Source organism: Cervus canadensis, chromosome 3 (genome assembly GCF_019320065.1).
Source record: "Cervus canadensis isolate Bull #8, Minnesota chromosome 3, ASM1932006v1, whole genome shotgun sequence".
In the NCBI taxonomy this organism is placed as follows: Eukaryota; Metazoa; Chordata; class Mammalia; order Artiodactyla; family Cervidae; genus Cervus; species Cervus canadensis.
Genome location: NC_057388.1, coordinates 82,434,151 through 82,458,745, shown reverse-complemented (window position 1 = coordinate 82,458,745; position 24,595 = coordinate 82,434,151). Strand labels below are relative to the sequence as shown.

General features: G+C 37.5%; 1 protein-coding gene across 23 annotated transcripts in view; it reads left to right on the top strand.

Moving 5' to 3' along the window:
* CADPS2 (calcium dependent secretion activator 2) overlaps positions 1-24,595 on the top strand; it is a 590,044-nt gene that overhangs the window by 246,299 nt on the left and 319,150 nt on the right. For all 23 annotated transcript variants that reach the window (XM_043463600.1, XM_043463598.1, XM_043463588.1 and 20 more), the window contains exon 5: positions 328-564. In XM_043463600.1, coding sequence (XP_043319535.1) covers positions 328-564 — 237 coding nt within the window. The remainder of the gene's footprint in view (positions 1-327; positions 565-24,595) is intronic.

Sequence of the window (24,595 nt, the reverse complement as noted above, 5' to 3'; positions counted from 1 at the left end):
GCAAGAGTTGTGGGTTCGTTCCCTGGAATGGGAAGATCCCCTGAAGGGGAGGGCATGACAACCCACTCCAGTATTTTTGCCTGGAGAATCCCCATGTACAGAGGAGCCTGGCAGGGGTCCATGGGGTCGCAAAAAGTCAGACATGACTGAGCAACTATGCACACAGCACAAGGCTTTTAAAGCCTGGAGACTAACGGATCAGGTAAATGCATTATATTTAGTGTCACAGTTTCTAAGACAGTCAAGTATATGTACATAATATAGTGTTTTATGATGAAATTGAGATACGACTGGTGTAACATTGTTATCTTAATAATTATTTTTAAGGAAAGACGATTCCCCAAGTTTATATCAAAAGAAATGGAGAGTGTGTATATAGAAGAATTGCGGTCTTCAGTGAATTTGCTAATGGCCAATTTGGAGAGTCTTCCGGTTTCAAAAGGCGGCCCAGAATTTAAATTGCAAAAATTAAAACGTTCCCAGAACTCTGCCTTTTTGGACATAGGGGATGAGAATGAGATTCAGCTGTCAAAGTCCGATGTGGTCCTGTCATTCACCTTGGAGGTAAGTGCCTTTACCCCATGTTCACTTCTGACAGCGTAAATGAGGCTGCAGGATAATTTCTGCTGACCTTTGTGATAACATTTCAAATTTAAAGCACCATAATATATTTTAAAGAGGTTAAATTAGTCTTCATTGGCTAGACAATCAGATTGTGAGTGCAAATTAATGCAAATTGTCCTTTAAACATAACAGTTGTGTTAGGGTTAAATAATAAAATAATACAAGCTTTGAGGCAAGTCGCTTGGTTCCAGCAAGGCCAGTGTAAGTTTATTGGTAGAAGAAGTACTGAAACACACTTGAGTAGAAATAGGATTTAAAACATATAATTGAATTCTCTATAATTTGAAAACTCCTTTCAAGCTTTTGGTTATCCTTGTTGTTAATCTACTTTGACTATGAGAATCAGATCACATAAACCAGCTGTAATGTATAATATTACAAAAGACGCTTACTCCTTGGAAGAAAAGTTATGACCAACCTAGACAGCATATTAAAAAGCAGAGACATTACTTTGCCAACAAAGGTCCATCTAGTCAAGGCTATGGTTTTTCCAGTAGTCATGTGTGGATATGAGAGTTGGACTATAAAGAAAGCTGAGCGCCGAAGAATTGATGCTTTTGAACTGTAGTGTTGGAGAAGACTCTTGAGAGTCCCTTGGACTCCAAGGAGATCCAACCAGTACATCCTAAAGGAGATCAGTCCTGAACATTCATTGGAAGGACTGATGTTGAAGCTGAAACTCCAATACTTTGGCCACCTGATGCAAGGAGCTGACTCATTTGAAAAGACCCTGATGCTGGGAATGTTTGAGGGAAGGAGGAGAAGGGGACGACAGAGGATGAGATGCTTGGATGGCATCACCGACTCAGTGGACATGAGTTTGAATAAACTCCAGAAGTTAGTGATGGACAGGGAGGCCTGGCATGCTGCAGCCCATAGGGTCACAAAGAGTCAGACATGACTGAGCAACTGAACTGAACTGAATGTATAATACTGAGTACTATAGATGGTGAGAAGTAAAGACTTCCTTTCTGAGACTTGAAATTTCCTTATAGGTACAGTAAAATTCTTTTTTAAAAAAGCAAGTATAAATGTTATACATTTAAAATTGTGTTCCCCAAGACTGCACAATTTCATCCCTTGTATACAAAGCACTGGAAACCAAAGATAACTGATCCCTGACTGCTGCTGCCGATCCCTGTGGATATTTTTTCATGATGCATTTCCTCAACTGCTCATCTCTGTATATAGGTTTTTACACAACATCCACACATATGCTTGAAATATCTAGCTTAAATTTATAGCCTCTCAAAAATTAAAGCTTGTAGCTCTTTTCTTGCGTTGTTCTATTCTCTCTCTGCTGGGGCCCACTATTGCTATTTGAGTCTGCTAATTAACAAAGCAAAGTATGTAGTCTTAGGAGGTACAGTTTTAGATTTATTTGTTTATAGTTCTTAAACTTGGCTTGTTACCTTTATAGCAGAAAAAACAAATGCTTCTGTTCCTTTCTCCACTTATTCAACTTGAAATTCAAGTTTGAGGAGAAGACAGCTGCCTCTCTTTTTTCACTTCCAGCCTAACCTTTCCTTTGTAAGTTAATAGGTTAAATTTAGCATCAGAGTAGAAACAGATTTTCTTCTGACTCCAAACTCAGTTCCGGGATTAGCTAATAACTTTGCCAAGTAGCTTTGCTCCTGGGTTTCTTCTCAATCTCTTTAAACTCATAACCTAAGAATGTTTAATTTGAACCTAAGAAGTATCTCAGGTATAAAATTTCCCATTCATTCCTGAGTCAGGTTTCCTATGGACTTAAATGAAAAGTGCCAACTCCTTTTTTTCTTAAGGTTTTGTACAAAACAAAATCAGTTATTTAATGACAGTCTAACTTTTCCTACCAAGAGTTTGGCATTTAAATTCATTAATGATAAAAATAATTTGAAAATCAAATTATTTTTGTAATGTTTAAGCATACGATTATTTCTATAAGCACGCATAACTGAAAACAGTTCAAAACACATTCTCTTTTCTCTATTGTTTAAAAATCTTACACCATTGTAAATAATTAGCTTTTATGAATTCTCTCTCCCTTTTGAAAACAAAATTATGCTCATGAGTTCATTTTTCTATGAATTGTTAGTCCGTGCTTTATTGCCAGTGTCTTCAATAGGGCTGTTCAGTTAACAATAAAATGGTGTTAGGAGGATAATATGATTTAAAACTTCATTTAGCCATGGTCTAAGAAGCTTCCATATTTTTATAATTATTTTGACATGCTCTGTTACTATGTCTATGTAAGACAGATATTTTCCTGTCATAGCATAGTACAGATATGTTCTATAGTGCCTACAGTATTTTAAATAGGAGTCGTGTCTCAGAACAAATTGAAATCACTTTCAAGGGCAGACTACACCATGCTTGTCTGTGGAACTCCAGAGGGAATGGACTAGGTGCCTCCTCCAGCCCCAGGGCCTCTGACCTTTGCCTAGCTAAACTGAATAATTATCCTTCACCCGTTTTCCAGGCTTCCCTCATCTGACACCAGATTTCAGCCTGAGAAAACTCCGAAAGGCAAGCAGTTAATCCATTTTAAGGGTTTCACATTTCATCCGTCAGATTGAATATATCCAGCGGAGAAGGAATTTCTTTCTCCTAGAAACAGAAGTCCCAGTCTAAAGAATAAGTGCAGATTTGAAACACTGCTCAAATTTTATCATCTCTGTAAAATTTCTACCCACTCATCCCATCTCCCACCACAGCACCTAACATAAAATTCAGTGATATTATTCATTATCTGGTTTTCTTGACTAGAATGTAAACTAGGAAGTTAAGGTCTTTTTTTCTTCTGTTTTTGTTTACTGAGGTATTCTAAGAGCCCGAAAGAGTACCTGGCCACTCAGTTGACGCGATAACTGTTTTTTGAGTTAGGGACTTTAATGGTATCAAAAATCAGCTGTTGGCCTCGCAAGATTACTTTTAGGTCTCTTCATTCATGAAGCTTTTGGAGAGAATTATAAAGCAAAAGACAAGCTAACTCACAAAACACTAAGCTATACAATGGTATGTCAAAATTAAATAGTCAAGTGAAGTTAGGAAAATCCTCATCCAGGAAGTTATGAGTCTGTATGTTGTCATACAGAAATGATGAAATGGTGTCAGTGGCATGAATATAGTTTTTTTTCACACTGTTTTTGTTGGCAATAGGGCAGCAGACCCCATGACCTTCTCTGTATCTGGAGGTACTTTTGTGGTCCCCTGTTCACCAGACTGCTCAGCTTCCTCTTACTACAACCTCAACATGCCTGAGTTGCCACATAACTCTGTGGATGGACAATGTCTTATTCAGAAGCATGTTATTTCATATTTTGTACATGCTTCCCTTCTTTATGCTTCTAGAATAACTTTGTTTTATCCTTATTACATCATTCATCTAGAGATCTGGGAAGAGAAGACAGAACACAGATCAGTTTTATTTTCTGCAGTTTCATTATCAAGTTTTGCTGGGAATTGTTTGAAACAGTTACCTAAAGTTAGAGGAGATGATGGTCCATGAAATTCTTAGCTGCTTTTATCCTTCATAATTGAAACTAGCTGTGCTTTTCAAATTCCGTTTGGAAATCAGATCTGCAGAATATTGTTGTTTTATTTCCTTATATGTATGGGCTTCCCCAGTGTCTCAGCGGGTAAAGAATCTGCCTGCAATGCAGGAGACACCGGAGATGCAGGTTCTATCCCTGGGTAGGGAAGGTCCCCTGGAGGAGGGCATAGAAACCCATTCTCCATTCTTGCCCGGAGAATCCCATGGACAGAGGAGCCTGGCGGGCTACATGAGGTCACAAAGAGTCAGACACAACTGAGAAACTAAGCAGGCACGCATGCATGGATTCACAATAGAAGTTACATCTTTTGAAAGTGGCGGTCCTGCAGGATCGAACGTTCCCAACACAGATGGGAGCGTTGATTTGAAGGGCAGAAGACTGTTTCACAAGTCGTCTGTTTTAGGTTGTCCTATTTATAGCATAGCTTGTAGTAGAGGTAATGGAAATAATGGTAAGCAGATGCTTCCTTTGTTCTCTCTTGCACTCTGGCTATTAAACACACAACAGAAAGAGATGCAGGACAGATATAATGTGAACTCGTGCCATCAAGATTTCTAGATTTGACAGAGGAGCCAAGATGGCGGAGGAGTAGGACGGGGAGACCACTTTCTCTCCTACAAATTCATCAAAAGAATAACTGAATGCAGAGCAAACTTCACAAAACAACTTCTGATTGCTAGCTGAGGTCATCAGGCGCCCAGAAAAGCAGACCATTGTCTTCGAAAGGAGGTAGGACAAAATATAAAAGATAAAAAGTGAGACAAAAGAGCTAAGGACGGAGACCCGTCCCAGGAAGGGAGTCTTAGGCGGCCTTGCTTGGGCTAGGGTCCGGGCCTGAGTGCCCTGAGGACAATCGGAGGGAGCTTCTGTGAGGTGCCAACTTGAACTGTGGGAGACCAAAAGAGAGAGAGAAAATTAACCGGCCGGAACACACTGCCGGCCGTTCGCAGAACAAAGGGACGGAGAAAGTCCCGAGAAGAGCTCGCAGGCTGCGGACCAGCCCAGCCCCGCCGGAGGCAGGAGGCAGGGGGTAGGGGAAGGTCGCTGCGAGACACAGGGCGCAGGCACCCGACCGGCGCGGGCGGGGACTGGGGCTGGGGACGCAGAGGGCGGAAGGCGCGCGCTCCCGACTGGCGCCAGCGGAAACTGAGACTGGGTCCGCGGAAGGGAGTGAGTGCGCCACACCTGGGGATAGTGCGCCCATCAAGCCCCTCGCTGCCTGGACCGCTCTGACAGGGAAGGCACAGAGAGCAGGCGCAGCTTTTCCTTCCGCGCTTTTGTGTAACACCCGAGGGCTGGAACCTAGCGCAGCGCGGGGCGCACTCCATATAGAACAGCCGGGAGCCTGAGCAGCGCAGACGGAGAAAGCAGCGTCAGCCCCTCCCGGCAGCGCCAGTCCGCCCCCGCAGGGCCAGCCCCTCCCCGCAGCGTCAGCCCCGCCCCGCAGCGCCAGCCCCTCCCCGCAGCGTCAGCCCCTCCCAGCAGCGCAACGGAACTAGCTACCTGAATAAGAGTCCACCTCCGCCCGCCTGTGTCAGGGCGGAAATGAGGCTCTGAAGAGACCAGCAAACAGAAGCCAAATAAACAAAGGGAACCGCTTCAGAAGGGACTGGTGCAACAGATTAAAATCACTGTAGAAAACACCGACTTCACCGGAAGGGCCCTGTAGATATCGAGAAGTGTAAGCTGGAACGAGGAGCTATCTGAAACTGAGCCGAACCCACACTGACCGCAACAGCTCCAGAGAAATTCCTAGATATATTTTTACTTTTTTTTTCTAAGTAAGGAAAAAAAAATTTTTTTTTTCTTTTTATATTTTTTCTTTTTTATTTTTTCTCTTTTATTTTCCTTTAAAATTCCCTATTACTCCCCCATTACTCCTTAGCTTTCATTTACATAGATTTTTACGATTTTTTAAATTAGGGGAAAAAAAAAATTTTTTTTTTTCTTTTTTTTTCTTCTTTCTTTTTTTTTTTGTTTTTTTTTCTTTTTTCTTCTTTTTTTTCCTTTCCGTTTTCTCTTTTATTTTCTATTTTTCTTTTTCTCTTATTTCTTTTAAAGTCCTCTAGTACTCCTCTACTACTCTTCATTTTCATTTTCACTACACTATAACCTTACAAAAAAAAAAAGAGAAGCCCTATCTTTAAACTGAAGATTATTCTCTCCCAATCTTGACTCTCTGTTTTCTACCTCAGAACACCTCTATTTCCTCCTTTCCCCTTCTCTTCCCAATCCAATTCTGTGAATCCTTGTAGGTGTCTGAGATACGGAGAACACTCTGGGAACAGACAGCTGTGTAGATCTGTCTCTCTCCTCTTGAGTCCCCCTTTTTCTCCTCCTGCTCATCTCTATCTCCCTCCTCCCTTTTCTCCTGTTCATGTAACTCTGTGAACCTCTCTGGGTGTCCCTAGGGGGAGAATCTTTTCGCCATTAACCTAGAAGTTTAATTATCAGTGCTGTATAGTTGGAGAAGTCCTGAGACTACAGGAAGAATAAAACTGAAATCCAGAGGCAGGAAACTTAAGCCCAAAACCTGAGAACACCAGAAAACTCCTGACTACATGGAACTTTAAGTAATAAGTGACCGTCCAAAAGCCTCCATACCTACACTGAAACCAACCACCACCCAAGAGCCAATAAGTTTTAGAGCAAGACATACCACGCAAATTCTCCAGCAACACAGGAACATAGCCCCGAATGTCAACATACAGGCTGCCCAAGGTCACACCTAACACATAGACCCATCTCAAAACTCATTACTGGGCACTCCATTGCTCTCCAAAAAGAAGAAATCAAGTTCCACGCACCAGTACACTGACTCAAGCTTCCCTAACCGGGAAACCTTGACAAGCCAATCGTTTAACCCCACCCACTGGGTAAATCCTCCACAATAAAAAGGAACCACAGACCCCCAGAATACAGAAAGCCCACTCCATACACAGCAATCTAAACAAGATGAAAAGGCAAAGAAATACCCAACAGGCAAAGGAACATGAAAAATGCCCACCAAGTCAAACAAAAGAGGAGGAGATAGGGAATCTACCTGAAAAAGAATTTAGAATAATGATAATAAAAATGATCCAAAATCTTGAAAACAAAATGGAGTTACAGATAAATAGCCTGGAAACAAAGATTGAAAAGATACAAGAATGTTTAATAAAGACCTAGAAGAAATAAAAAAGACTCAATTAAAAATGAATAATGCAATGAATGAGATCAAAAACACTTTGGAGGGAACCAAGAGTAGAATAACGGAGGCAGAAGATAGGATAAGTGAGGTAGAAGATAAAATGGTGGAAATAAATGAAGCAGAGAGGAAAAAAGAAAAAAGGATCAAAAGAAATGAGGACAACCTCAGGGACCTCTGGGACAATGTGAAATGCCCCAACATTCAAATCATAGGAGTCCCAGAAGAAGAAGACAAAAAGAAAGGCCATGAGAAAAATACTCGAGGAGATAATAGCTGAAAACCTTCCCTAAAATGGGGAAGGAAATAGCCACTCAAGTCCAAGAAACCCAGAGAGTCCCAAACAGGATAAACCCAAGGCGAAACACCCCAAGACACATATTAATCAAACTAACAAAGATCAAACACAAAGAACAAATATTAAAAGCAGCAAGGGAAAAACAACAAATAACACACAAAAGGATTCCCATAAGGATAAACAGCTGATCTATCAATAGAAACCCTCCAGGCCAGAAGGGAATGGCAGGACGTCTGAAAGTAATGAAAGAGAATAACCTACAACCTAGATTTACTGTATCCAGCAAGGATCTCATTCAGATATGAAGGAGAATTTAAAAGCTTTACAGATAAGCAAAAGCTGAGAGAATTCAGCACCACCAAACCAGCTCTTCAACAAATGCTAAAGGATCTTCTCTAGACAGGAAATGCAGAAAGGTTGTATAAACGTGAATCCAAAACAACAAAGTAAATGGCAACGGGACCACACCTATCAATAATTACCCTAAATGTAAATGGGTTGAATGCCCCAACCAAAAGACAAAGATTGGCTGAATGGATACAAAAACAAGACCCCTATATATGCTGTCTACAAGAGACCCACCTCAAAACAAGAGACACATACAGACTAAAAGTGAAGGGCTGGAAAAAAATATTTCATGCAAATGGAGACCAAAAGAAAGCAGGAGTCGCAATACTCATATCAGATAAAATAGACTTTCAAATAAAGGCTGTGAAAAGAGACAAAGAAGGACACTACATAATGATCAAAGGATCAATCAAAGAAGAAGATATAACAATTATAAATATATATGCACCCAACATAGGAGCACCACAATATGTACGGCAAACGCTAACGAGTATGAAAGAGGAAATTAATAGTAACACAATAATAGTGGGAGACTTTAATACCCCACTCACAACTATGGATAGATCAGCCAAACAGAAAATTAACAAGGAAACACAAACTTTAAATGACACAATGGACCAGCTAGACCTAATTGATATCTATAGGACATTTCACCCCAAAACAATCAACTTCACCTTTTTCTCAAGTGCACACGGAACCTTCTCCAGGATAGATCACATCCTGGGCCATAAATCTAGCCTTGGTAAATTCAAAAAATTGAAATCATTCCGAGCATCTTTTCTAATCACAATGCAGTAAGATTAGATCTCAATTAGAGGAAAAATTGGTTAAAAATTCAAACACCTTGAGGGCTAAATAACACGCTTTCTGAATAAACCAATCAAATCATAGAAGGAAATCAAAAAAGAAAATCAAAAATATGTATAGAATGAATTGAAAATGAAAACACAACAACCCAAAAACCTATGGGACACTGTAAAAGCAGTGCTAAGGGGGAAGGTTCATTAAGGGCATTTACAGGCTTACATCAGAGAGAAACAAGAAAAAAAGCCAAAGTAAATAACCTAACTCTACACCTAAGCAACTAGAGAAGGAAGAAATGAACAACCCCAGGGTTAGTAGAAGGAAAGAAATCTTAAAAATTAGGGCAGAAATAAATGCAAAAGAAACTAAAGAGACCATAGCAAAAAATCAACAAAGCTAAAAGCTGGTTTTTTGAAAAAAATAAACAAAATTGACAAACCATTAGCAAGACTCATTAAGAAACAAAGAGAGAAAAACCAAATTAACAAAATAAGAAATGAAAATGGAGAGATCACAACAGACAACACTGAAATACAAAGGATCATAAGAGACTACTACCAGCAGCTCTATGCCAATAAAATGGACAACTTGGATGAAATGGACAAATTCTTAGAAAAGTATAACTTTCCAAAACTGAACCAGGAAGAAATAGAAGATCTTAACAGACCCATCACAAGCAGGGAAATCGAAAACTGTAATCAGAAATCTTCCAGCAAACAAAAGCCCAGGGACCAGATGGCTTCACAGCTGAATTCTACCAAAAATTTAGAGAAGAGCTAACACCTATCTTACTCAAACTCTTCCAGAAAATTGCAGAAGAAGGTAAACTTCCAAACTCATTCTATGAGGCCACCATCACCCTAATTCCAAAACCAGACAAAGATGCCACAAAAAAAGAAAACTACAGGCCAATATCACTGATGAACATAGATGCAAAAATCCTTAACAAATTCTAGCAAACAGAATCCAACAACATATTAAAAAATCATACACCATGACCAAGTGGGCTTTATCCCAGGAATGCAAGGATTCTTTAATATCCACAAATCAATCAATGTAATACACCACATTAACAAATTGAAAGATAAAAACCATATGATTATCTCAATAGATGCAGAGAAAGCCTTTGACAAAATTCAACACTCATTTATGATTAAACTCTCCAAAAAGCAGGAATAGAAGGAACATACCTCAACATAATAAAAGCTATATATGACAAACCCACAGCAAGCATCACCCTCAATGGTGAAAAATTGAAAGCATTTTCCCCTGAAATCAGGAACAAGACAAGGGTGCCCACTCTCACCACTACTATTCAACATAGTGTTGGAAGTTTTGGCCACAGCAATCAGAGCAGAAAAAGAAGTAAAAGGAATCCAGATAGGAAAAGAAGAAGTGAAACTCTCACTGTTTGCAGATGACATGATCCTCTACATAGAAAACCCTAAAGACTCTACCAGAAAATTACTAGAGCTAATCAATGAATATAGTAAAGTTGCAGGATATAAAAATTAACACACAGAAATCCCTTGCATTCCTATATACTAACAATGAAAAAACAGAAAGAGAAATTAAGGAAACAATACCATTCACCATTGCAACAAAAAGAATAAAATACTTAGGAGTATATCTACCTAAAGAAACAAAAGACCTATACATAGAAAACTATAAAACACTGATGAAAGAAATCAAAGAGGACACAAACAGATGGAGAAACATACCGTGTTCATGGATTGGAAGAATCAATATTGTCAAAATGGCTATTCTACCCAAAGCAATCTATAGATTCAATGCAATCCCTATCAAGCTACCAATGGTATTTCTCACAGAACTAGACCAAATAATTTCCCAATTTGTATGGAAATACAAAAAACCTCGAATAGAGAAAGAAGAATGGAACTGGAGGAATCGACCCTGCCTGACTTCAGACTCTACTACAAAGCCACAGTCATCAGACAGTATGGTACTGGCACAAAGACAGAAATATAGATCAATGGAACAGAATAGAAAGCCCAGAGATAAATCCACGAACTTATGGACACCTTATCTTTGACAAAGGAGGCAAGGATATACAATGGAAAAAAGACAACCTCTTTAATAAGTGGTGCTGGGAAAGCTGGTCAACCACTTGTAAAAGAATGAAACTAGAACACTTTCTAACACCATACACAAAAATAAACTCAAAATGGATTAAGGATCTAAATGTAAGACCAGAAACTATAAAACTCCTAGAGGAGAACATAGGCAAAACACTCTCCGACATAAATCACAGCAAGATCCTGTATGACCCACCTCCTAGAATATTGGAAATAAAAGCAAAACTAAACAAATGGGACCTAATGAAACTTAAAAGCTTTTGCACTACAAAGGAAACTATAAGTAAGGTGAAAAGACAGCCCTCAGATTGGGAGAAATTAATAGCAAATGAAGAAACAGACAAAGGATTAATCTCAAAAATATACAAGCAACCCCTGCAGCTCAATTCCAGAAAAATAATGACCCAATCAAAAAATGGGCCAAAGAACTAAACAGACATTTCTCCAAAGAAGACATACAGATGGCTAACAAACACATGAAAAGATGCTCAACATCATTCATTATCAGAGAAATGCAAATCAAAACCACAATGAGGTACCATTACACACCAGTCAGGATGGCTGCTATCCAAAAGTCTACAAGCAATAAATGCTGGAGAGGGTGTGGAGAAAAGGGAACCCTCTTACACTGTTGGTGGAATGCAAACTAGTACAGCCACTATGGAAAACAGTGTGGAGATTCCTTAAAAAACTGGAAATAGAACTGCCATATGACCCAGCAATCCCACTTCTGGGCATACACACTGAGGAAACCAGATCTGAAAGAGACACGTGCACCCCAATGTTCATCGCAGCACTGTTTATAATAGCCAGGACATGGAAGCAACCTAGATGCCCATCAGCAGATGAATAGATAAGGAAGCTGTGGTACATATACACCATGGAATATTACTCAGCCATTAAAAACAATTCATTTGAATCAGTTCTAATGAGATGGATGAAACTGGAGCCCATTATACAGAGTGAAGTAAGCCAGAAAGATAAAGACCATTACAGCATACTAACACATATATATGGAATTTAGAAAGATGGTAACGATAACCCTATATGCAAAACAGAAAAAGAGACACAGAAATACAGAACAGACTTTTGAACTCTGTGGGAGAAGGTGAGTGTGGGATGTTTCAAAAGAACAGCATGTATACTATCTATGGTGAAACAGATCACCAGCCCAGGTGGGATGCATGAGACAAGTGCTCGGGCCTGGTGCACTGGGAAGCCCCAGAGGAATCGGGTGGAGAGGGAGGTGGGAGGGGGGATCGGGATGGGGAATACGTGTAAATCTATTGCTGATTCATGTCAATGTATGACAAAACCCACTGGGAAAAAAAAAAAAAAAGAAACAACAACAACAACAAAAAGAAACCTTGAAGACTCCACCAGGGAAATAATTGAGCTAATCAATGAATATAGTAAAGTTGCAGGATATAAAATCAACACATAGAAATCCCTTGCATTCCTATACACTAACAATGAGAAAACAGAAAGAAAAAATAAGGAAACAATACCATTTGCCATTGCAACAACAAGAATAAAATACTTAGGAATATATCTACCTGAAGAAACAAAATACCTATATATAGAAAAATATAAAACACTGATGAAAGAAATCAATGAGGACACAAATAGATGGAGAAATATACCATGTTCATGGATCAGAAGAATCAATTTCATGAAAATGAGTATACCACCCAAAACAATCTATAGATTCAATGCAATCCCTATTAAGCTACGAACGGTAGTTTTCAGAGAACTAGAACAAATAATTTCACAATTTGTATGGAAATACAAAAAGCTTTGAATAGTCAAAGCGATCTTGAGAAAGAAGAATGGAACTGGAGGAATCAACCTGCCTGACTTCAGGCTATCCTACAAAGCCACAATCATCAAGACAGTATGGTATTGGCACAGAGACAAAAAGATAGACCGATGGGAAAAAAAATAGAAAGCCCAGAGATAAATCCACGCACCTATGGAAATCCTATTTTTGCCAAAGGAGGCAAAACTATACAATGGAGAAAAGAAAATCTCTTTAACAAGTGGTGCTGGGAAAACTGGGCAACCACTTGTAAAAGAATGAAAATAGTACACTTTCTAACACCATACACAAAAACAAACTCAAAATGGATTAAAGATCTAAACCTAAGACCAGAAACTATAAAACTCCTAGAGGAAAACAAAGGCAAAACACTCTCTGACATAAACCACAGCAGGATCCTCTATGACCCATCTCTGAGAATATTGGAAATAAAAGCAAAAATAAACAAGCAGGACCTAATTAAACTTAAAAGCTTTTGCACAACATAGGAAACTATAAGCAAGGTGAAAAGAAAGTCTTCAGAATTGGAGAAAATAATAGAAAATGAAGCCACACACAAATAATTAATCTCAAAAATATACAAGCAACTCCTGCAGCTCAATTCCAGAAAAATAAAGTGAAGTGAAGTGAAGTGAAGTCGCTCAGTAGTGTCTGACCCTTTGCGACCCCATGGACTGTAGCTTACCAGACTCCTCCATCCATGGGATTTTCCAGAAAAATAAATGATCCAATTAAAAAGTGGGCCAACACAGCAATCAGAGCAGAAAAAGAAGTAAAAGGAATCCAGATAGGAAAAGAAGAAGTGAAACTCTCACTGTTTGCAGATGACATGATCCTCTACATAGAAAACCCTAAAGACTCTACCAGAAAATTACTAGAACTAATCAATGAATATAGTAAAGTTGCAGGATATAAAATTAACACACAGAAATCCCTTGCATTCCTATATACTAACAATGAAAAAACAGAAAGAGAAATTAAGGAAACAATACCATTCACCATTGCAACAAAAAGAATAAAATACTTAGGAGTATATCTACCTAAAGAAACAAAAGACCTATACATAGAAAACTATAAAACACTGATGAAAGAAATCAAAGAGGACACAAACAGATGGAGAAACATACCGTGTTCATGGATTGGAAGAATCAATATTGTCAAATGGCTATTCTACCCAAAGCAATCTATAGATTCAATGCAATCCCTATCAAGCTACCACGGTATTTTTCACAGAACTAACCAAAGAATTTCACAATTTGTATGGAAATACAAAAACCTCGAATAGCCAAAGTAATCTTGAGAAAGAAGAATGGAACTGGAGGAATCAACCTGCCTGACTTCAGACTCTACTACAAAGCCACAGTCATCAAGACAGTGTGGTACTGGCACAAAGACAGAAATATAGACAAATGGAACAGAATAGAAAGCCCAGAGATAAATCCACGAACCTATGGACACCTTATCTTTGACAAAGGAGGCAAGGCAAGGATATACAATGGAAAAAGACAACCTCTTTAACAAGTGGGTGCTGGGAAAACTGGTCAACCACTTGTAAAAGAATGAAACTAGAACACTTTCTAACACCATACACAAAAATAAACTCAAAATGGATTAAAGATCTAAATGTAAGACCAGAAACTATAAAACTCCTAGAGGAGAACATAGGCAAAACACTCTCCGACATAAATCACAGCAAGATCCTCTATGACCCACCTCCCAGAATATTGGAAATAAAAGCAAAACTAAACAAATGGGACCTAATGAAACTTAAAAGCTTTTGCACTACAAAGGAAACTATAAGTAAGGTGAAAAGACAGCCCTCAGATTGGGAGAAAATAATAGCAAATGAAGAAACAGACAAAGGATTAATCTCAAAAATATACAAGCAACTCCTGCAGCTCAATTCCAGAAAAATAAATGACCCAATCAAAAAATGGGCCAAAGAACTAAACAGACATTTCTCCAAAGAAGACATACAGATGGCTAACAAACACATGAAAAGATGCTCAACATCACTCATTATCAGAGAAATGCAAATCAAAACCACAATGAGGTACCATTACACGCCAGTCAGGATGGCTGCTATCCAAAAGTCTACAAGCAATAAATGCTGGAGAGGGTGTGGAGAAAAGGGAACCCTCTTACACTGTTGGTGGGAATGCAAACTAGTACAGCCACTATGGAAAACAGTGTGGAGATTTCTTAAAAAACTGGAAATAGAACTGCCATATGACCCAGCAATCCCACTTCTGGGCATACACACTGAGGAAACCAGATCTGAAAGAGACACGTGCACCCCAATGTTCATCGCAGCACTGTTTATAATAGCCAGGACATGGAAGCAACCTAGATGCCCATCAGCAGATGAATGGATAAGGAAGCTGTGGTACATATACACCATGGAATTTTACTCAGCTGTCAAAAAGAATTCATTTGAATCAGTCCTAATGAGATGGATGAAACTGGAGCCCCTTATACAGAGTGAAGTAAGCCAGAAAGATAAAGAACATTACAGCATACTAACACATATATATGGAATTTAGAAAGATGGTAACGATAACCCTATATGCAAAACAGAAAAAGAGACACAGAAATACAGAACAGACTTTTGAACTCTGTGGGAGAATGTGAGGGTGGGATATTTCAAAAGAACAGCATGTATACTATCTATGGTGAAACAGATCACCAGCCCAGGTGGGATGCATGAGACAAGTGCTCGGCCTGGTGCACTGGGAAGACCCAGAGGAGTCGGGTGAAGAGGGAGGTGGGAGGGGGATCGGGATGGGGAATAAGTGTAAGTCTATGGCTGATTCATATCAATGTATGACAAAACCCACTGAAATGTTGTGAAGTAATTAGCCTCCAACTAATAAAAAAATTAAAAAAAATAAAAATAAATAAATAAATAAATAAAATTAAAAAAAAAATAAAATAAAAAAAATAAAAAGTGGGCCAAAGAACTAAACAGACATTTCTCCAAAGAAGACATATAGATGGCTAACAAACACATGAAAAGTTGCTCAACATCACTCATTATCAGAGAAATGCAAATCAAAACCATAGTGAGGTACCATTTCACTCCAGTCAGAATGGCTGCTATCCAAAAGTCTACAAGCAATAAATGTTGGAGAAGGTGTGGAGAAAAGGGAACCCTCTTACACTGTTGGTTGGAATGCAAACTAGTACAGCCACTATGGAGAACAGTGTGGAGATTCCTTAAAAAAACTGGAAATAGAACTGCCATACAACCCAGCAATCCTACTGCTGGGCATACACAATGAGGAAACCAGAATTGAAAGATACTCGTGTACCCCAATGTTCATCACAGTACTCTGTTATAGCCAGGACATGGAGGCAACCTAGATGTCCATCAGCAGATGAATTAATAAGAAAGCTGTGGTACATATACACAGTGGAATATTACTGAGTCATTAAAAAGAATGCATTTGAATCAGGTCTAATGAGGTGGATGAAACTGGAGCCTATTATACAGAGTGAAGTAAGTCAGAAAGTAAAACACCAATACAGTATACTAACACATATATATGGAATTTAGAAAGAGACACCCTGTTTGTGAGACAGCAAAAGAAACACAAATGTATAGAACAGTCATTTGGACTCTGTGGGAGAGGGCGAGGGTGGGATGATATGGGAAAATGGCATTGAAACGTGTAAATTATCATACGTGAATTGAATCACCAGTCCAGATTTGATGCATGAAACAGGGTGCTCGGGGCTGGTGCACTGGGATGACCCAGAGGGATGGGATGGGGAGGGAGGTGGGAGAGGGGGTTCAGGATGGGGAATGTATGTACAGCCATGGTGGATTCATTTCAATGTATGGCAAAACCAATACAATATTTTAAAGTAAATAAATAAATAAACAAATAAATAAAACGTTTGTGCCTCCTCAGTGGCCTAAGATTCAGTTCTAGAATCCTAACATGCCTGCGCTACCTGCTATAATGTGGCATCAGCTTACCGCAGCTTCACCTCCCACAACTCACTATGTTTCTCTTTCATTGGGTCCTGAGTGGTCTTTTAAAAGGCAGAATAAATTTAATTTGGACAACATTAAACTCTTTCCAACAGACATAAAAAGAAAATCCAAACTTCTCATTGTGAACTTAAATTTTGCCTTATGTGCCCTGGCTTCTGCCTAATTCTCCATTTATATGTGCTCCATCTTCCCTAGCATTCACTCTGTGGAAAACACACACAACATCCAATTTCTCAAACTACCTCCTTTTTTTTTTAAATTTTTTACCTCACACCTTTTCATTTTCTGTCCTAACCCCTCAAGCTCTTGCCACAATTCTTTTCATAGGTCTAGTGGGGCTCAAAAGTCACTGTCAGAGAAAACTTCTCTGATCACTCTGTTTAATGTAGAACCCCTTTAGCCCACCTTTAGTTCTTTCACTGAAAATAATCATGTACTTAGCCTATGTATGTATGTGTGTGCGCATGTGTGTGCACCCATGAGTATACCTGTGTACACACACAGAGACACCAGGCACACTCTCACACACGGTCTGCCTCCTTCCTTCAGCATGTCAGTTCTGAGAGGGCATCAAAGGAGGCACTTTGTTCACTGTCACATATCACAAGCCTAATAAGATAAAGATATTTAATACCATGTTAGATGGATAAAATATGAACGTAGAGGGTATATTCAGATGCTTCTTTCCATGTATCACATCGGTTGTCTCATCATGACTAGAAAACTACTTAGTCAGAGAATGGGCCTAAACACATTAAAACTGGCATATATTGAGGTTTATATTTTAATCATGCTAAGTTGCTTCAGTCGTGTCTGACTCTTTGCAACCTCATAGACTATAGCCTGGCAGGATTCTCTGTCCATGAGATTCTCCAGGCAAGAATACTAGAGTGGTTTTCCATTTCCTCCTCCAGGGGCTCTTCCCCTCCCAGGTATTGAACCCAGATCTTTGATATCTCCTGTGTTGACAGGTGGGCCCTTTACCACTAGTGCCACCTGGGAAGCCCAATTATATTTTATACTTATGATTAATAGCAAGATAAATTATTGTGATTTTAAATCAATAAAGAGATTAAGAGAGCCAAAAAGATACAAATTTAAACTGTGTAATCAGAACTGGTGCAACTGAACATTTACTTATTTAAATCAGCTTATCTGAATTGTTTACAGAAAGAGTAAAATGTATTCCAAGCATTTAATAATTATTAATTAATTTATAAGTCAAATGAGTTTTATTATTAAGGAAAAGTCCTTGTTAATAAGAGGTAGAGGTCTCTTTTAACTATGAACATCAAAATGGTCGAGAGAAGAGATAGTTCAATTAACAGAAAAATGCTTATTTTATTAAATGCATTTTCATCTATTAATATGAATTTGCCTCAATTCAGCAAAAGTTGTGTATCTATCATAAGTTTGGGACTAATTGGCAAGATATGCATTCAGAAGTCTTAAGCAAAATTTAGAAGGCCACATCTATTGTTACTCTCATTAATTACTCATTAAGGTGTAATTGTGAAATCATGTATCATGGCTATCATCAAAATTTCAATTTATTCATTTGTAGACTCAAGGTATTTGTAATGGAATATATTCTGTTACAATGGATTCATTAATTCACTCTTTGCCATTTTACCAATTTAATCTCCTTTTATTTTGAGGCATTCTATTAGGTCATCCAGGTTTATAAAAACACATTTCTTTTTGGAAGCCTAAATTATTGTATCATATTATGGTGATCCCCATTTTGAAGAGCAATTTTATCATAAGGTCTATTTTATCTGATTTAATTATGCCAATATTACTTTCTTACTATTAACTTGAATAAATTTCCTTAATATTAACTTTGTGGAGATTTTATGCTTTAAGTTTTTCACTTAGAATATATCTTTTTTTTTTCTTTCTTAATGTAGATTTGAAGATTTCTTTTTGATAGGCAATTTAGTGCCTTTATATTTATCATATGTGAGGACCTGTTGATCTTCTGTTTTAATTTTGTGATTATTCACCAAATATTCATCTCTCCCCACCCCACCCCACCCATGGGAGTGCTACTCTTTCCCATCCTGTTGATTAGGATCTTGGCTATATGATTTACTTTGGTCAGTGGTATTGTGTTGAAGTGATACAGCTTTTAATAGAGTCTTCAAGAAGGCTGCTGAGTTCTATCCACCACCTGCCCTCTACCATAAGAGCATGCAGCACAATAGAAACTGATTTTTCAACTTAACACTCAAAAAAAAAAAAAAAAAAAAAAGAAAGAAAGAAAAGAAAACCTGTGAACTAAATCTGAACTCAGTGTAACACCTGAAAGGAGAATTCCACCAATCAGCATGAAGGCCAGCAAGACAGTAACACTATCTATTACTACCTTGGATCCTTTTGGATGTTTGAAAATAATATTAAAATCACAAAATCTGGCTAATATACTATTTGGAAGAGGATTGATAAAAGAGAAAGGAAAGAATTCAGACATTGTAAAACTTGACATATAATAATAAGAACTGTTATATTAAGTTGCCTCTGATTGAATTAAGAGCCGTCCCCAGTAAAATGAATGAATTTAAAACATACAAAAGCTTAGGTAAAAGAGACTGTCTTAAAGGTCCAAAGAATCTGTATTCAAGAAAGACATAGGTATTTCTTGGAAACAACTGTGGGTGGGTGTGACTGGAATAAAATAAATTCACAAGTTATGATAATTCAGGAAAAACTGATGACATTTCCTGAGAATAAACTAAGCAAAACTGCCATCTTGAATGAAGAGAAAGTTTCAGAGTATGAAATGGAAATTTACTCTTGAGAGTCCAATATTTTATGCATAGAAATTTGACAGACAAACCTGCTGAGCCAGCAAAAAAGGGAATGTTCTGAATAACTCTATCAAGTGAGTGCAAGTAATATCATAAAATAATCAGAAATATCTAGAGTAGGAAGCCAAAACATGAGAAAAATAATGGCCGGTAAACTCCTCCCCAGGCGGTGCTAGTGGTAAAGAACCTGCCTTCAAATGCAGGACACATAAGAGATATGGGTTCAACCTCTGGATCAGGACCATCCCCTGGAAGAGAATATGGCAAACCACTCCAGTAATCTAGTGGGCTACAGTCCATAGGGTCACAAAGAATCAGACACAACTGAAGCGACTTAGCACACACAGCAAGCTACTCCCAGGTCAACAGTACTAGGGCCTACTAACAAATTTTGCAATTTCTACAGCTGTTGGCAGTATGATTACTTCCCCTTTTGGAATAGGAACTTGTTCCACTAAGTGTATTAAGTTTCTTTGCTTCCTCTCTAGTGCACTCTCTCTCTCCCTCTCTTTTTCATTCCTTCTCCTTCCTTCCTTTCTTTTTTTCTCTTTTGTTATACAAATTATTAGAAATGTTATGTTGGTACCTCTGGGATATCTTCTTTGGGTTTCAGTGGTTGGTTTTTTCCATAGAGAAGAAATGAAGTTACAGATGTGTGGCTAAGATAACATCTTATGGCCAAATAGAGCATTTTTAGCAGAATTCACTCTCCCCTTATGTAATACTCAACTGAATCCTTGTCTTACTGATATGGATGGACCATGTGGCTTTCTTGGACAAATAGAATAAAGAAGTAGTCAAAAGGATGATAGTTCCAAGCAGAGATGTAAAGAGGTAATACAACAATCATCTTGTGTGTCTGTTCAGTTAAGAAATGCTTTCTCAACCTAGAACCAGGAATAACTCATGTAGAGCAGATCCAAACTCACCAGTCCCCTAAAATAAAGCCATTGCAGCCAATCAGCAAACTTCTGAATAAGAAATAAGTACAAAAACCACTGAGAATTTTTATATTAATATATTATATTACATATATAAAAGATGCTTGCTTTTTGGAAGAAAAGCTATGACCAACCTAGACAGCATATTAAAAAGCAGATACATTAGTTTGCCAACAAAAGTCCATCTAGTCAAACTACAGTTTTTCCAATAGTCATGTATGGATGCGAGAGTTGGACTGTAAAGAAAGCTGAACACCAAGGAATTGATGCTTTTGAACTGTGATGTTGGAGAAGACTCTTGAGAGTCCCTTGGACTGCAAGGAGATCCAATCAGTCAATCTTACAGGAAATGAGTCATGAATATTTATTGAAAGGACTGATGCTAAAGCTGAAGCTCCAATACTTTGGCCATCTGATGCAAAGAACTGACTCATTGGAAAAGACCCTGATGCTAGGAAAGATTGAAGGCTGGAGGAGAAGGGGACGACAGAGTATGAGATGGTTGGATGGCATCACTGACTCAATGGACATGAGTTTGAGCAAGTTCCAGGAGTTGTTAATGGACATAGAAGCCTGGTGTGCTGCATTTCATGGGGTCACAAAGAGTTGGACATGACTGAGCAACTGAACTGAACTGACTGCATTATATATATATATATATATTATATATACATATATATATATAAAATTACACTTTCAGAAGTGTAATTTTCATTTATAATTTTGCCCTATTTTTCTATGCTTATTTTTTCATTCATTTTGCCATTTCTCAGTTGCTATTTATATCTCTTTCCTAATAAGAAAACTGCATTCTGACACTTAATTTGAATTCCACTGTTTTAGCTATAGCTAATAGACATACATCTTGATTAAGTTTGAGAATATAGCATGCATGCTATTGTAAATTATACAATCTATTTACTAATAAAAATAACATTAGAATCATATTGTTTGAAATGTTTTTATTCAGGATTAATACTCTCATTTCCAACAGGCTTAGTTTTTCATTTACTGGATAGCTTAACCATTGTTTAACAATTACCTAAGCTTCGTTCTTATACTACCTACATGTCTTAGTGATTAACAACTCTGCTTCTAGATTTGAAGTAAAAATATTTAAACTATGTCGTTTACTCTACACATTTAAAATACCTCCATAGTTACTCAGTAAAATTTTCAATCTGGAGATCACTCTGAAAAATAAAAAGAGCTATGATAGAATATGCTTCAAAAACATTTCGATTTTATGAATCATTCATTACTTACAATAGCTTTTAATTTTGAAAATCTATAATTTAACATAATCAATTCTGTTCTGTATTTTTCACTTTAATTTCAAAGACTAGTAAGTGTTTCTCATTTTCTTAGACACTTAGACTTCTTAACCCAAGAGTGACCCTTCACATTGGTGTATCTAAGACTTCTAAAGGGACAATAATTATCTTTAGAACAATTAATTAGTGTCTTCTGCTATTCTGCAATGAACAAAATTAAAAACTTAAAAAAAATCAAATATACTTGGTTTATAGTTCATGCCAGTTCATGGATTTTATAATCTACAATTGATTGTTTTTTCCTTACCTAAAACTTTTTCCTTTGAAGAAGTAAAGATATCATTATTATGCACTGAATAATGTCAGTAAATATCATCTAGTATTTTATTTTCCATTGTGGTTATTTTAACTTATACATGGAGACTTTAGAACTAAGGATGTTTAATTTTTAGGCAAGTAATCCTTTAGGCAATTTAGTCGGTAGTCTCCATTCAGTCACCTTTATTTTTCTATTTAAAAAATACATGATTTATTAGATTGGACTCTCCCTCACAGAGGCTATGACTTTGCCAAGCTAATGGACATGAACTGCATCATCTTTTCTATTCTGTATAAAGTGAACAAAGGAAAGAAAAGCTGACAGGATTTCAGAAGTGTCAATCAAGCAGCAATTGCAAAGTTGAAACGCACAAGGCAATGGCATTCCTGACAAGTTGACAAGACTTACAGCTCTTGATAGAAATCACTTTGAATCTAGGTGACTAGCATAGGATGGTGTATGACAGCTGATTTACACAAGTAACTAAAGAAGGCAGCAACTAAGGAATATGAACACGTTAAAGACTACGGAGAAATAGACCATAAGCAAAGGTGATAGACATCTGTTTTTCTTTGCAATCACCATAATAATGCCACTCCTCTTATATTTAATTCTTTTTAAAATCAACTATAACAAATAACCTGAGATAAATAAATAACATTATGATTGTGTAATAGTTTATGTAGTTGCTTATTATTTATTTTCTGCTTCCATTAGAATGTAATCTCTAAAATTCAAGTATGTTCATCTGACTTATCGAGCATCATAACTTCATACAGTAGAATAGATATTTGTACTTAGAAGGTCAAGAAAGTTTTTGACTGGATGAATGATGCAAAGCAATAATATATATGTGCTCAGCTATCATATCAGAAGCCATACTTATGATTTCATTTAAAATTTGAAGACAATATAAAAACAGTGAAGGAAATCTAGTTTTTGTCAAAAGTATTGAAAATATACAGCTGAACTGTTAGGGGAAACCATATATCATTATCATTCTACAGATATGTACTGTTCAGTGTGTTAATGACCTTATTTTGGAAATATAGGTTTCTTGCAATGTAAAATTTATCACTCACAGATAAAGTGTCATGCACAATATCCATGTGATTCTTCCTTCTTAGATTCATGGAAGACTAAAATTATCAGACCCACTATAGTCAAGCAGGATCATGTGACAAGTGCAGACTAATGGACTATGAGCAGAGTGACACTGTTTTCATTAAACATCACAAAAGGGTAACATTTACAAACCACACATTTGTTAAGGAAGAACATGGTAATTTTCTTTGAAGATAATTCCTGGGCATATTCTTACTAGCATATAACTGCTGGTTTTAGCTTATTCTTTTATATTTTTTAATGTTTACATCTATAAATAATTCTTCCTTACAAGTGTTTACATGTATGGCTGTAACTACACTATATGTTCTCCTGAAGGACTTTTTTTCTTTTACTCAATATATATTTCCTGGAATCTGCCACAATTGTTGCTTGTGGAAGTGAAAACCTCTCAGTCCTGTCCACTCTTTGAGATCCCATGGACTATACAGTCCATGGAATTCTCGAGGCCAGAATACTGGAGTGGGTAGACTTTCTCTTCTCCATGGGATCTTCCCAATCCAGGGATCGAACCCAGGTCTCCCGCATTGCAGCCTGATTCTTTATCAGCTGGGCCACCAGGGAAGCCCATTGTTTCTTGTAGATATATTTAATTCAGGTTCATAGCCATATGGTCTTCTATTGCTGGAATACACAACAGTTTGTTACCCACTTTTCTCTGGTTGGTCTTTATGTGGGTTCAGTGTTTCTACTAACACAAATTGGATTATGAACACTCTTGAAAAATTCTCCTGGTTAACAATGCATAAGTTTACATAAGGAAGAGTGTGCTTGAAGTTTGGAAAATGAAGGAGAAGAATAAGAAAGGTCATTTAATTTGGAATACAACATAAGTAAAACTATTTGGAAGACAGTAACTAATGTCTAATATCAGTTGCCCAACTGAAATAGTAACCAGTAAAACAGATTATGAACTCAGGAGAGTTTTTCAATACTTAAATGTTTTATCCAGGGAATTTCAACTAAGTGTATCACAATCTGTTGAGAGATCTTTATTAAATAATTTGCTACTAAAGAAGTATTGAATTTTACGACATCTCTAAAAACTGTGATAACCAGTGTATGTGAATTGTAACTCATGTTCTCTTGTAAACTAGATAAGAATGAGAAACAGTGGTACAACTGGAGCTAGTATGTGCCCTAATACATCTAAAGTGGGAAGACACTGGCCTAGGAATGTATGTTGCCTATGGATGAAATTTGTTTCATTTTTCAACATAGCAAAAAAAAAAAGTGTGGGGGGGGGTAGCGGGGAGCGAGGGAGAGAGCACTGATTTAGGGTATTTTGCTGTAAATACACAGAAAGGAATGGATACAAAAAGCCTTGTGGAGGAAAAACCAATAACTGTAATTGCTCAGATATTGGGAATGGAAAAATGGTTACAAAAATTGTGAAGATTTTCAAATTGCATGG